The sequence below is a fragment of the Chenopodium album genome, chromosome 17, assembly GCF_948465745.1.
Source record: "Chenopodium album chromosome 17, dcCheAlbu1.1, whole genome shotgun sequence".
Lineage (NCBI taxonomy): Eukaryota > Viridiplantae > Streptophyta > Magnoliopsida > Caryophyllales > Amaranthaceae > Chenopodium > Chenopodium album.
In genome coordinates, this window is record NC_137850.1 from 41643216 (window position 1) to 41655370 (window position 12155).

Genomic DNA, 12155 nt, shown 5'->3' on the forward strand with positions numbered 1-12155 from the left:
TTCTCACTTCCTCCTACTCTTCAACTCTAACCTCTTTTCCACCACATTAACCGTCGTCCGACGCTTTTTCCCGGCGAAACACTACGGTCGTAAATTTCTCTATCTCTCTCCTCATCACATTGTTCGCATTCATTTATTATTATTATTATTATTATTTTCTTTTTAGTCATTTTTATTACTTTTAGGAGTAAATATTTTACAGCTAGCATGACTAGAATAATAAAGATTTCATCATGATTTTATTAAATGTCATTTTATTTCTTTTATTTACATTATTGTTAGTAGTTTAATATTTTGTAACCTGTTTTTTTAGGTCAATTTTTTGTAGCTTTTTCTTCGGAAAATTTATGGGTATCCTCTTTTTTCTTTAATTCTGTTTTTTCTTTAATTTTTTTTTTTCCTTCTGTTTGTGTCAAATTTTCTTATTGATTTTTGTTTTTAGTAGTAAATTTGTTTTTAGTATCTTGAAGAATATAGAAAAAACGCGTATTTGATTTTCACTGAATTTTTTTTTTCTTGGAAAATGTTACTTTTTTGTTAAAGAAAAAAAAAATAAAATTATTACCGTTTTTGGGGTTTAATTTCTGCAACCCTTGATTTTTACCTTCAATGTTGATAGGTTAGACGATTAACTAAGCAATTCCAGTTACATTGTTGAATTTTGGGTAGTTACAAATTTTTATTTTTATTTTTTTTATTTCACTTAAATTTGAATAATATTACTGGGAATAATAAATATATGAGATGAAATACACATACTTAGTAGCTTAATTGTAGTAATTTTGTTAAAATAAGGAAAATAAATGTTGAATATTAACGGTGTGAATTTTGTTTTTTAGGGAATATTTGATATTGGAATTGGTATAATGAAGCAGCCATTTTATGGGATTGTAAATGATTTCAGTGGAAGATGGGCATGTTACAAGCAAGATTGGAGTGGTGGAATTCGATCCGGTTTCGGGTAATTTTGGGTTGTTTCATGTTTATTTTCATTCAGATTCAATCTATATACATGAAAAATTGCAGTTTCACTTCAGATTTTTAGTAAATTGTTTTAAGAGTTTTTGTTCTGTTTTTTTTTTGGGTGAGGGTATAGGATATTGGCACCAACTACCTATATTTTCTTTGCTTCTGCTCTTCCTGTAATAGCTTTTGGGGAGCAACTCAGCAGAGATACAGGTGAGCGATCTTACCCAAGTACCCGTGTCTGATACTCGACACTTTAAAATACAGAAAATGTATTAACAATACTGGTCAAATGTACCTCGTGTTTTTCCTACTATTTGTAGATGGAAGTTTGAGCACAGTTGAAACATTAGCATCAACAGCAATATGTGGGATAATTCACTCAATAATTGGTGGGCAGCCTCTTTTGATAGTTGGGGTTGCAGAACCAACTGTGATCATGTACTCTTATCTTTATAACTTTGCGAAAGGGCGGTCAGGTTTGGGAAAGGAACTTTACCTTGCTTGGGCTGGATGGTATGTATATGATTGACATATATCAATTCTGCCTAGAAAAGCATGATGAATTTGATATGTAGTTGCTGAAATTTTTATGTTGCTGTATGTCAGGGTTTGTGTGTGGACTGCCCTCATGTTGATCTTTCTTTCGATATTCAATGTTGCCACGATCATTAAACGGTTTACAAGGGTTGCTGGGGAGCTCTTTGGGATGTTGATTACAGTTCTTTTCTTCCAAGAAGCTATCAAAGTACTCTTAACAACTTGCTAATCTTGTTTGTTGCTGAAAAATTCTGCATTAGTACCCTGAAATATGTGAATTCTGCTTAAAATTTCTTATAATTATTGTAGGGAGTTGTAAGTGAATTTCATATTCCCAAAGATGAGGATCCACACCAAGAGAAGTATCTATTTCAGTGGCGATATGCCAATGGATTGCTTGGAATAATATTTACTGTTGGTGTTTTTGTAATGGCCTTAAAGAGCCGTAGAGCAAGGTCATGGCGCTATGGTACAGGTCGTATGAGGAGCTTCATTGCAGATTATGGAGTTCCATTGATGGTTGTGCTTTGGACTGCCTTGTCGTTCAGCGTTCCTTCTGGAGTTCCAAAGGGTGTACCTAGAAGGCTCTATAGTCCTCTGCCTTGGCAGTCCAAGTCTGTGTACCATTGGAGTGTAGTAAAGGTAATCATTCAATATGCAATCACTAAACTTTTGCTGTTATTTGTTGGATTTCTAAGTCTGTGTACCATGGGAGTTGGAATTGTTGGATTTCTGACAGAAGTGTTTTGTATTTGTATCACAATACGTGACAAATATATATACACAGCATTATATGTTTATATGTATCAAATAATCCTAACTGGCTACTTATATTGAACATCTTGGTTTCAATTTACTTGGAATTGTTTCCTTCTACCACTTATCTAAATGGATTTTAATAAACTTAAATGCAGGATATGGTTAGGGTGCCAATAGCTTACATCTTTGCTGCCATCATTCCTGCTCTGATGGTTGCAGGACTGTACTTTTTCGACCATAGTGTCGCTTCACAACTAGCTCAGCAAAAGGAATTTAATCTGAAAAAACCTTCTGCCTACCACTATGACATTTTGGTGCTTGGATTTACGGTATGTTAACCAAGAAATGTAATCTCTAATTACATACAACCTTTCCATTACATTGAAATATTGAGGTGACCAATATTCGTGTCTAAACTATATTTTTGTTATTCCAGACTTTGCTTTGTGGACTACTCGGATTACCTCCATCAAATGGAGTTCTTCCTCAATCTCCTATGCATACAAAGAGCCTTGCTGTCCTCAAAAGGCAGGTGAGACTTGTGAGACAGTGAGAGTGTGGAATTTTACAGTGATTTATCATATTGTTAGCAATTACATGATTCAGCAACTTGTATTTATCATGTGATTGTGTCTGATGACAGTTGATGGGTAGAAAAATGGTAAAATCTGCAAAGGAAAGCATACAGAAAAATGCTAGCAGCACTGAAGTATATGGTCAGATGCAGGATGTTTTCATCGAAATGGATCAGAATCCCAATGTATGAAGTTCTCAACCACTACAAGAAATAGGTCATTTTGCGACGGAAACCTTGCAACGGACTACAATTCCGTCGCAAAAAGGGTTAATTTGCGAGGGAATAAATTCCGTCGCAACTTTGCGACGGAAACAAACTTTTGCGACGGAAATTCCGTCGCAAAGTTTGCGACGGAATTTATTCCCTCGCAAAAGTTTGTTTGCGACGGAAATAATCGTCGCAAAACAATATTTAAAAAAAAATAAAAAAAACATTTTGCGACGGATTCTGCGACGGAAATTCCGTCGCAAAAAGTTTTTAAATTTTTTTAAAAAAAACTGAAGTTTCGCTGAAGGAGAGAGAAAAAGAAAACGAAGAACAGAAAGAGGAAAGCGTAGAGAGAGATAGAGGAAAGCGTAGAGAGAGAAAGAAAATCCGGCCACTTCACCGCCGCTGTCGCCACCGGAACGACCGGAATCCGGCCACTCACACCTACTAACGCCCACCCCCTCCGTTCACTCCCACTCACGCGCACTCACGCCCACCCACGCCACCCCCTCCGTTCAAGCCCACTCACGCCCCTCCGTTCGCCGGCGGTGTGCAGCCACCACACCACCCTCCTTCCGGCAGCCGGATTTCCGCCACAACACCCTCAAATCCCGGTGAGTATTCCACTATCCCCCTTTGTTTTTGTTTTCAATTTAATTTTAATGTAAACCCTAACTTTTTCTAATTATGTTTTTTAATTTAATTTGTAACTAAATTTTATTATTTAATTACTTGTGTTTAGTGTAGTGTAGTTTAATTTATATTGCAATGTTAGAATTAGTTTAATTTTTAAGATATATTGCAATGTTAGAATTAGTTTAATGTATGTTAGTTTAGTTTAAAATATATGTTAGATTAGTTTATAATGTATGTTATTTTAATTTAAAATATATGTTAGTTAGTTTATAATGTATGTTAGTTTAGTTTAAAATATATGTTAGATTAGTTTAAAATATATGTTAGATTAGTTTAAAATATATGTTAATTTAAAAATACATGTTAGTGTATGTATGTTTATTTGAATGTGGGTAATTGTGTGTTAATTATATGTGTTTCATCACTTGCTTTAAACTTGTTTAAATTAAACAATTATGGTATGTATGTTAATTATATATGTTCACTAAGATTTGAAAGCATTTGCATCTTCTTATTCCTAGATACCCGTTCAAGACATACACATTAGGAGTATGTCTTGAATAGTCCCCGGTTGGGACTGTCCTTTGACGTTAGAAATGTGAGAAATAGGCAAGTTAGAACCAAAAACGCCCCATTTTCACCCAATTTTCCTAGTTTTAGGACCTAGTGAACCTATATTGCCACTTATGAACTATTTCAAGCCTCGAACTCAAGTAACTATGTTATTTAGGTGTATTATGGTCAAAAATAAGCTCATTTGATAACAAATGTGAGAAATAGGCAAGTTAGAACCAAAAACGCCCCATTTTCGCCCATTTTTTCTAGTTTTAGGACCTAGTGAACCTATATTGCCACTTATAAACAATTTCAAGCCTCAAACTCAAGTAACTATGTTAGTTAGGTGTATTAAGGTCAAAAATAGGTTCATTAGATAACAAATGTGAGAAATAGACAAGTTAGAACCAAAAACGCCCCATTTTCACCCAATTTTCCTAGTTTTAGGACCTAGTGAACCTATATTGCCACTTATGAACTATATCAAGCCTCAAACTATTGGTTCTCATTCTTTATTTTTATTTCTGCATTGTATATCCTTTGTTTGTTACAGGAGGCGTACCAACACAGACAGGAGGAATCAAGAACCCAGGGTTCCCAACTGTCTGAAAATGAAATTTTCTTTGAGGCGGCTGGTGGTCGTAATAAGAAGGGTCGTGTTAGAGGTCTTGGTGTTGGTGCTGACTTGTACTACGGCACATCTAGGGGACGAGGATCGGGTTCTTCCAGCCAATACGTACCGTCGGTCATAACTCAAATGCAGGAAAACTTCCACAAGGAGTTGAATGAGAGGGTGGAAGCAATTGAGAGCCAGATCGATAGCCGTGTGGCGGAACAGCTCGATGCTCGAGTGGAGGCTCGAGTGGCAGAACGGATGGCTGAAATCGAGAGGAAGAACAAGGAGTTCTTAGAGGAGTTAGCCAGTAGATTTACAGGATTGACCACTCCTTTCACTTGTTCTACGATTCAGCCTCAGATTCGAGACCCCAGGAACGACCCGGGTGGTGGTGGTGGTGGTGGTGCAGGCCAAGGACAGCCAGCTTGTGTTTAGTTAGGTGTCATTTTTCGATTTTTGTATATGGATGACATTGTAGTTTAAAAAATTATATCATGTACCGTACTTGGTAGTTACGGCTACGTGTTGTATATATTTGAATTATGTTAGGGCGTGGACTTTTTGACTGAAATTATTTTAAATGCACGTATTTTATTAAACAGGATTGCATGAATACAGGTTCTAGGAAAACAAAACAAAATACAAAAAAATTAAACAGGATTGCAGGAATACAGGTTCCAGGAAAAAAAAACAAAATACAAAAAAAAAAAAAATTAAAATTACAATAACTTTGCGACGGAATGTAATTCCGTCGCAAAATGGAGTATTTTGCGACGGAAAAACTTCATTTTGCGACGGAATTACATTCCGTCGCAAAATTTGTGACGGACTATTCCGTCGCAAAAGAATCCATTTTGCGACGGAAATACATTCCGTCGCAAAATTTGTGACGGAATATTCCGTCGCAAAATGATTCCTCTTGCTACGGAATTTTCGTCGCAAATGTTGTTTTCAGCTACAACTACCTTTCCGTCGCAAAATCCGTCGCAATTCGTTTTGCGACGGATATTCCGTCACAAAAGGACTGTTTGCTACGAAAGTTTGAGCGACGCCATGCCTGTGACGGAAATCCGTCGCAAAGTCACTTTGCGACGGAATTTTGCCAGTTTGCGACGAATTATTTCCGTCGCAAAACGGCCCTTTTCTTGTTGTGAACATACTTGCTCATACATTATAGAAACTCATTAATTGAAAATAAGCTCTGTTGAGTGTAGTACATGAATAGGACCATGTTAATTCTTATTTTTCAGCCACATGAAGTTGTGAAGGAGTTGGAAGATTTGAAGCAGGCAGTTATGAATGGAGATAGCAAAGACGGAAAGGAACACAAAGCTTTTAAACTTGAACACATTGACTACTATTTACCTGTAAGAGTCAACGAGCAAAGAGTGAGCAACATCTTACAATCAGTCCTTGTAGCATGTGCTATGTTTGCTATGCCGGTGATCAAGCTAATACCCACCTCTGTCCTATGGGGATACTTTGCATATATGGCCATTGACAGTCTCCCGGGAAGCCAGTTCTGGGAGAGAATCCTCCTCCTCTTCATTAGACCAGCAAGACGATACAAGTAAGTTTTCCAACTACCTAAAAACTAGAGTAATTGCTTGTTTTGTATCTTCACAATTCATCAGTTTTGAGGTTACTTAAAAATAGAACAGGGTTTCAGAAACCACTTGTGGTTTTCCAGTTTAAGGCCTTGTTTTCAGAAACCTACATATGAACATTTTGGCTCTTGAAAACCACAATATAAAAACTTAAACTGATGCCAAATAAATTTTTATCATGCTGATTATGATGCTTACAACCTTAATACCTGGTATGCTTGCCAATCTGATTAAGCCTATTGTTATCCATCCCATTGAATGCAGGGTTCTGGAAGAAGCTCATGCATCATATGTGGAATCAGTACCTTTCAAATCCATTGCTGCTTTCACAGTATTCCAAATCGTGTACTTGTTGATATGCTTTGGAGTTACTTGGATACCGATAGCAGGGATACTCTTCCCCTTGCCTTTTTTCATTCTCATAAGCATACGCCAACATATCCTCCCGAAGTTTTTTCACCCCTTTCATCTTCAAGAACTGGATGCGGCTGGCTATGAGGAGATTGCTGGTGCACCTAGACGCTCTCATAGCAAGTCTTTCAGGGTAAGTAAATGCTGTCAACTTTGTCATACATACTTACATAATTCTTGCATACTTTAAGCATATCTTGGTGACCTTTGGCTTATTTTGACGTCTGTAATCAGGAAGGAGAAACTCGTGATGATGATGAGGGAGATGATTCTGAGATACTAGATGAGTTGACGACTAGTCGAGGGGAGTTCAAGATCAGAGCTATGAGCTTTGATAATCCTCAGGTGAGAACTAAGAGTGCTGCTTTGTTTTTTACTCTATCCTGTACTTTTAATAAGATTTCTTGTTCTTAAACTCTTATTCATTAATCCTTTTTTCTTGTGCTTATTCCAGATTCATCCTCAAGGGAATAGTACTAGTTCAGAATAAAAAAACACAAGCATAGTACAAGGCAGATGGAAAAGGCTAATGATGATGAAAGATAGCTTCTATACAAAAGACATTCAGAAAGATTTTGCATAAGAAACGTCAAACCTTGAAAATTAACAAAGTTAATCGCATGCCTATGCAAGTAAGCATGCAGATTGGTAAGGAGGGGGATGTCACAATATTTTTTGGTCGAAATTCAGAAAGATGAGATGCACATACATTATAAACTCGAAAATTAACCAAGTTAGCAAGCTTTAGGAATCATAAATTCATTGTAGAATATTGATAGGAAATTGTCTGTAAAAATTATGTTCAACTTTTTTGCTGCGAAAGGCAAGAATTTTGAAAGCTTCATCCGTTTCGTTATCTGGAAAAAAAAAAAAAAAAAAGTGTCCAATTACCCATACATTGGAGTAGAACTTATGATAGGCTTTTTTTTTTTTTTTTTTTTTTTTTTTTTTTTTTTTTTTTTGTGTGTGTGTGTGTGAGAAACAAACGTATGATGTATGGAGTATAAATTAAATTGACTAACGAATGTGAAAATGATACAGATAGATACAAATCATTTAAATGATTAAAAAATCTACTTTGTATTAGAATTATTTTTGATTGATTGAATTTCTTTATCGATGTATTACCAGTAAATATAGTGTTGGTACAAAATTAAATCATGTATCTTGCTAACGAATGCCTCCGGGGGAGTTATATAATAAGTATTTAATTTGATAAATGATTAATAACTAATATCATTAAGTTTCTATTAATTGTATGCCTCAAAATAAGCTAAAGCTAAGTTCTCTTATAAGTTTTCTAAGATTATAATTTTTGTGTAAAGTCTACAAAAGTCATGCAGTTAAGTAACAATGGTAACGCAACCCAAAAAACCACAAGCAAGCACAAGCAGAGCAAAGCATAGCCAGCCCTCCTAAGAAGATCCTCAAGTTAACATCAAACCTGTAATAGACATGTAACAAACCAAACCTAGCTATTACATGTGTTTTTCATCACTATATATCACTATAAAAAAAAATTATAGGAAAAAAATGCTAATTATTTCTAATCAGACTACATTGTTAAGATTAATATAGTAAGTGCAAAACCGTCAAACTGAAATCCATTGTTCAATAATCTGCAGAGTGTAGCCTAGCTTGTTAGACTCCATCTTGCAGCTACTTTTATTGAGCACGAACAGTTCAAAGGAAAGGAAGTATCTTTGGAAGCACAAAAACCTTGCACTAATGAATAAATCGATGCTAACATGGACTATGGTGATCATAATACTTGAATCGAACACGTGACTGAGGCTTTTGGTAAATTCTTCAATGTGTTCTCAACTGACATGTGATTCTGATATGGAACTGCATTTCTATCTCGGGATAAGTATATGACTAGTTCCTCCAAAACTAATGCATGTCTCAGAAAAAACTTGGTTATTACCAAATCGCGTTCTACTCCAAAGTATTTTTTTATCACTATTCTTCTGAGATGAAATCTGTAACATACAGGAATTTCATGATTTGTACTGAAAAATTCTCGTTCTCGTTCCAACACCAGTTCCTCTCTAATATTAGGACTGAATACAGATGGAACTTCATTCATATTGAGTCCCTACAAAATAAACAGCTATAATAATTAGATTGCTCATATGTAATTGATACCATGTACGTAATAAGATAATACTAAAACCACACACCAACCTCTTCAAAAACAAGTGTTTCTAACGCAGGTGAACAATTAAGAAAGGGCAACAACACTTTGTTCCAGCAATTTAAATCAATTCTACCCAACTCTAGATGTTTAAGATTAGGAAACACCGGTAGTTGATCCTTTAAGACCTTATCATCAACATAGTCGAACACCTACAACGAACCATAGGTTAAATCAAACATTATTCCTTTTACTACAAAAGGAAGAAAGCCAAATAGATAATTTTGCTTCAGGCAAATATAGAGATTGAGACATACCGGCATTAAGTAACCGCGCAATGATAAATGTTGAACATAAGACATGGGTCTAATGAGGTTAATCATTTGCTGAAAAGATTCTTGAAAAGATTCTTGCATCGACAACTCATCATAATCTAACATCTGAATTACCACCAGAAGTGCTTTAACAAGACGATGCATAATTGGGAGCGAGTAATATTTTGCTAAATCATCAGTGTAGTCAAGGTACTCCAGATTGGGAGCATTGATAAGCACCAGGTCCCTGTGAACTTCTGTAGATGTAGGATGATCATACTTAGGCACGGCTAAAGACAATCTTCGTAGGGAAGTGGATGTGATCTCTACAATGTTGAGATCGTTCGAATAGGTTGTAAATCTAAGGTCTTCAAGTACAGGGCAGCTTGAAACTAGCCTCGACAGAAAGGCATCATCAGAAATGAAATCCACGGTCAAGAGGAGCAATTTCAAGTTAGGAAGACGATAAGATGGCATGGCAAAAACATGATCAAGACCAATGTTAAGCTCAAGCTTCAACACCTCCAATGTTTCACAAGTGAAAATAGCTGGGGGCAGCTGCGCGTCACCTGGTTCCCTCACCAGAATACAGAGGTCAAGCTCCCTAAGGCCGCCACAAAGGGTGAATGGATAAGAGATCCACGCGTTTAGTTGCGGGGATTTCAAGTCAGGGAGGGAACCTTGACCACACCCACTACCAATGCAACCATTGAAGTAGACTGTAAGAAAGTCCCCGCTGCTAACTTGAAGTCTAAACTTGGTAAGATACCGCGATTGGTGTGGTTGGAGTACATTATCAACAAAGCTCACGAAAGTGGGGAAACGTTGAATTGCATAGGGATGTTTCAAACAAAGAGATATAGGTGAAACATCAAAGTCGAGGCTAGTGAGCAAAGGGAATATACGCCTCAATCTCTTAGACAAGGAACAAGTAGCAGCGGCATCCTTGGTGGGTAGCAACGAAATCACCCGAATTAACAATTCATCAGGCAAATTGGTAAGCCTATCAACCAACACTTTGTCATTATTAACATTCAATACAGTAGTACATGGTTTCTTCAAGCTCCGATCCATACCCAACCAACCAATGCCTTTATCATCAAATTGATTGATTTATAATGCAAAACAACTCCAGAGTTAGTATATAGAGAAGATGAACATTGAACAATCAATCAATAAATAACCCTAACCCTTGTTTAAAAATAACACTTTGAATGGGAATTACCCATCAAAAAAAATTGATATTTGATGATTACAAAAGGAAAACAGAGCTTACCACAAAAAGCAGCTTCAATGGAGGATAGAGATAGGAATATCAAAACACTGCTGTTCAATGGATTAGAGTTTCAGAGATCGTATAATAAACGGATCAGATATTGTAAAATAAACCTCAAGGTCTCAACTTCTCACTGATCTCTTTATCAGAATTTTTTTTTTTTTTTTTTTTTTTTTTGAGGGGGTTATCAGAATATATATACAAGGCTAAGCAACCTAATTCACGTAGGAATCTATAGCTTGGGGAATACTTTTTCCTTCAAAATTTAATTCTAATAATCCAATATTTGCTCAGTTATTAATAATCTTACCTTTGACCTATTATTTAATAATCCTACCTTTATAAGGCATCTTCTTCTATTAATATCTTATGACATTGGGTAATTTTTTTTTCTATTTTTGTAAGTGACACATGTCATTAAGTAATTAGTCAAAAAATAAATTTAAAAAAAAAAAAACAGCCCACCCCAATAGCCCCCAACCCCCACGAACACCCTAACACCCCCTCCTCTTCACCCCCATTCCCTGACGTCGAATAGATCCGGATATAAGAGAGTAGATTGAACATGGATCCGATGTAGACTACTCAATGGACTCGCATACAGCGCAATCGCTAACCGCCATTAATGGAGCTCAAAAAACTCAATTGAAATCGAAATTTGAGTTAAAATTCAAATATTGTTCTACTAACTTTCAAATTTTCGAGCTATTTGAAATATTTATACAATGAAATGATTGAAATTAGTTAGATCTAAGATGACTAGTTCGGAATCAGCGTTAAAACAAATGAAGAAGAACAATAAAAAAAAAAAAAAAAAAAAAAAAAAAAAAAAAAAAAATTAATAACCACTATAATGGAACTTTATAGTTTTAGGAGGCCATGTCTAGAATTAGGGGTGAACATGGTCTGGTTTGCTGCGGTTTGAATATAAACCAAACCAAATCGCAAAATACGGTTTGGTCAATTTTCCAAACCAAACCAAACCATATTAATATTGAAACCAAACCAAACCAAACCAAACCGTAATAATACGGTTTGGTGCGGTTTGGTTTGCGGTTTATGATGAGACGACATTTTTTCCTAAAAATTGTCAAATATTAATAAATTTATAATCGGATTGTATTATACTACAAAGTTTTAATAAAAATAACAACCAACTAATCAAGTGCTAACACAATTACACATAATAAAAATAATACATAACAAATTAACAGTGGAAAAAAACATAATACATTTTTCAAAAAAAAAAAAAAAAAAATCATACTGCATTATAGTTTTTAATAATTGGCAGCAACTTGACAACATTAGGGGCTACATTATGCAATATCAATGATTGCCGGAGCTAAACTGATCTTGGAGTATAGTAGTATACAGAATTACTGACCGTCTTCTAATGATTTTTCATGTTTTTTATTATTTTTTTTTCATTTTTAAAATATATAATAACTATTTTAATTTTATAAATATTATATAAATATTAAATGCGGTTTACTAGTTTACGGTTTGGTTTGGTTTATAATTTTTGAAAAACCAAACCAAACCGCAAACCGTATT

General features: G+C 35.4%; 2 protein-coding genes across 3 annotated transcripts; one reads left to right on the forward strand and one right to left on the reverse strand.

The window, feature by feature from the left end:
* The first annotated feature begins 35 nt into the window (after positions 1-35).
* Positions 36-7957, forward strand: LOC145588003 (boron transporter 4-like). The gene is made up of 12 exons (XM_081644641.1): positions 36-961; positions 1097-1179; positions 1290-1482; positions 1576-1714; positions 1816-2148; positions 2421-2594; positions 2702-2797; positions 2909-3025; positions 6107-6426; positions 6728-7007; positions 7109-7219; positions 7329-7957. Exons 1-12 carry the CDS (start codon positions 867-869, stop codon positions 7362-7364), a joined length of 1977 nt encoding a protein of 658 aa, XP_081500767.1. The 5' UTR covers positions 36-866; the 3' UTR covers positions 7365-7957.
* A 586-nt stretch (positions 7958-8543) lies between these two features.
* LOC145588004 (F-box/LRR-repeat protein At4g14103-like) lies at positions 8544-10733 on the reverse strand. Of its 2 annotated transcripts, XM_081644642.1 has the most exons (4): positions 10602-10733; positions 9329-10416; positions 9062-9223; positions 8544-8972 (listed from the first exon to the last, which is right to left on the reverse strand). In XM_081644642.1, the coding sequence occupies exons 2-4, from the start codon at positions 10397-10399 to the stop codon at positions 8637-8639; spliced, it is 1569 nt and encodes a 522-aa protein (XP_081500768.1). In that variant the 5' UTR covers positions 10400-10416; positions 10602-10733; the 3' UTR covers positions 8544-8636. The 2 variants fall into 2 exon arrangements, with proteins under 2 accessions (XP_081500768.1, XP_081500769.1); XM_081644643.1 differs by lacking the exon at positions 10602-10733 and having other exon boundaries at positions 9329-10446.
* Positions 10734-12155: the final 1422 nt, after the last annotated feature.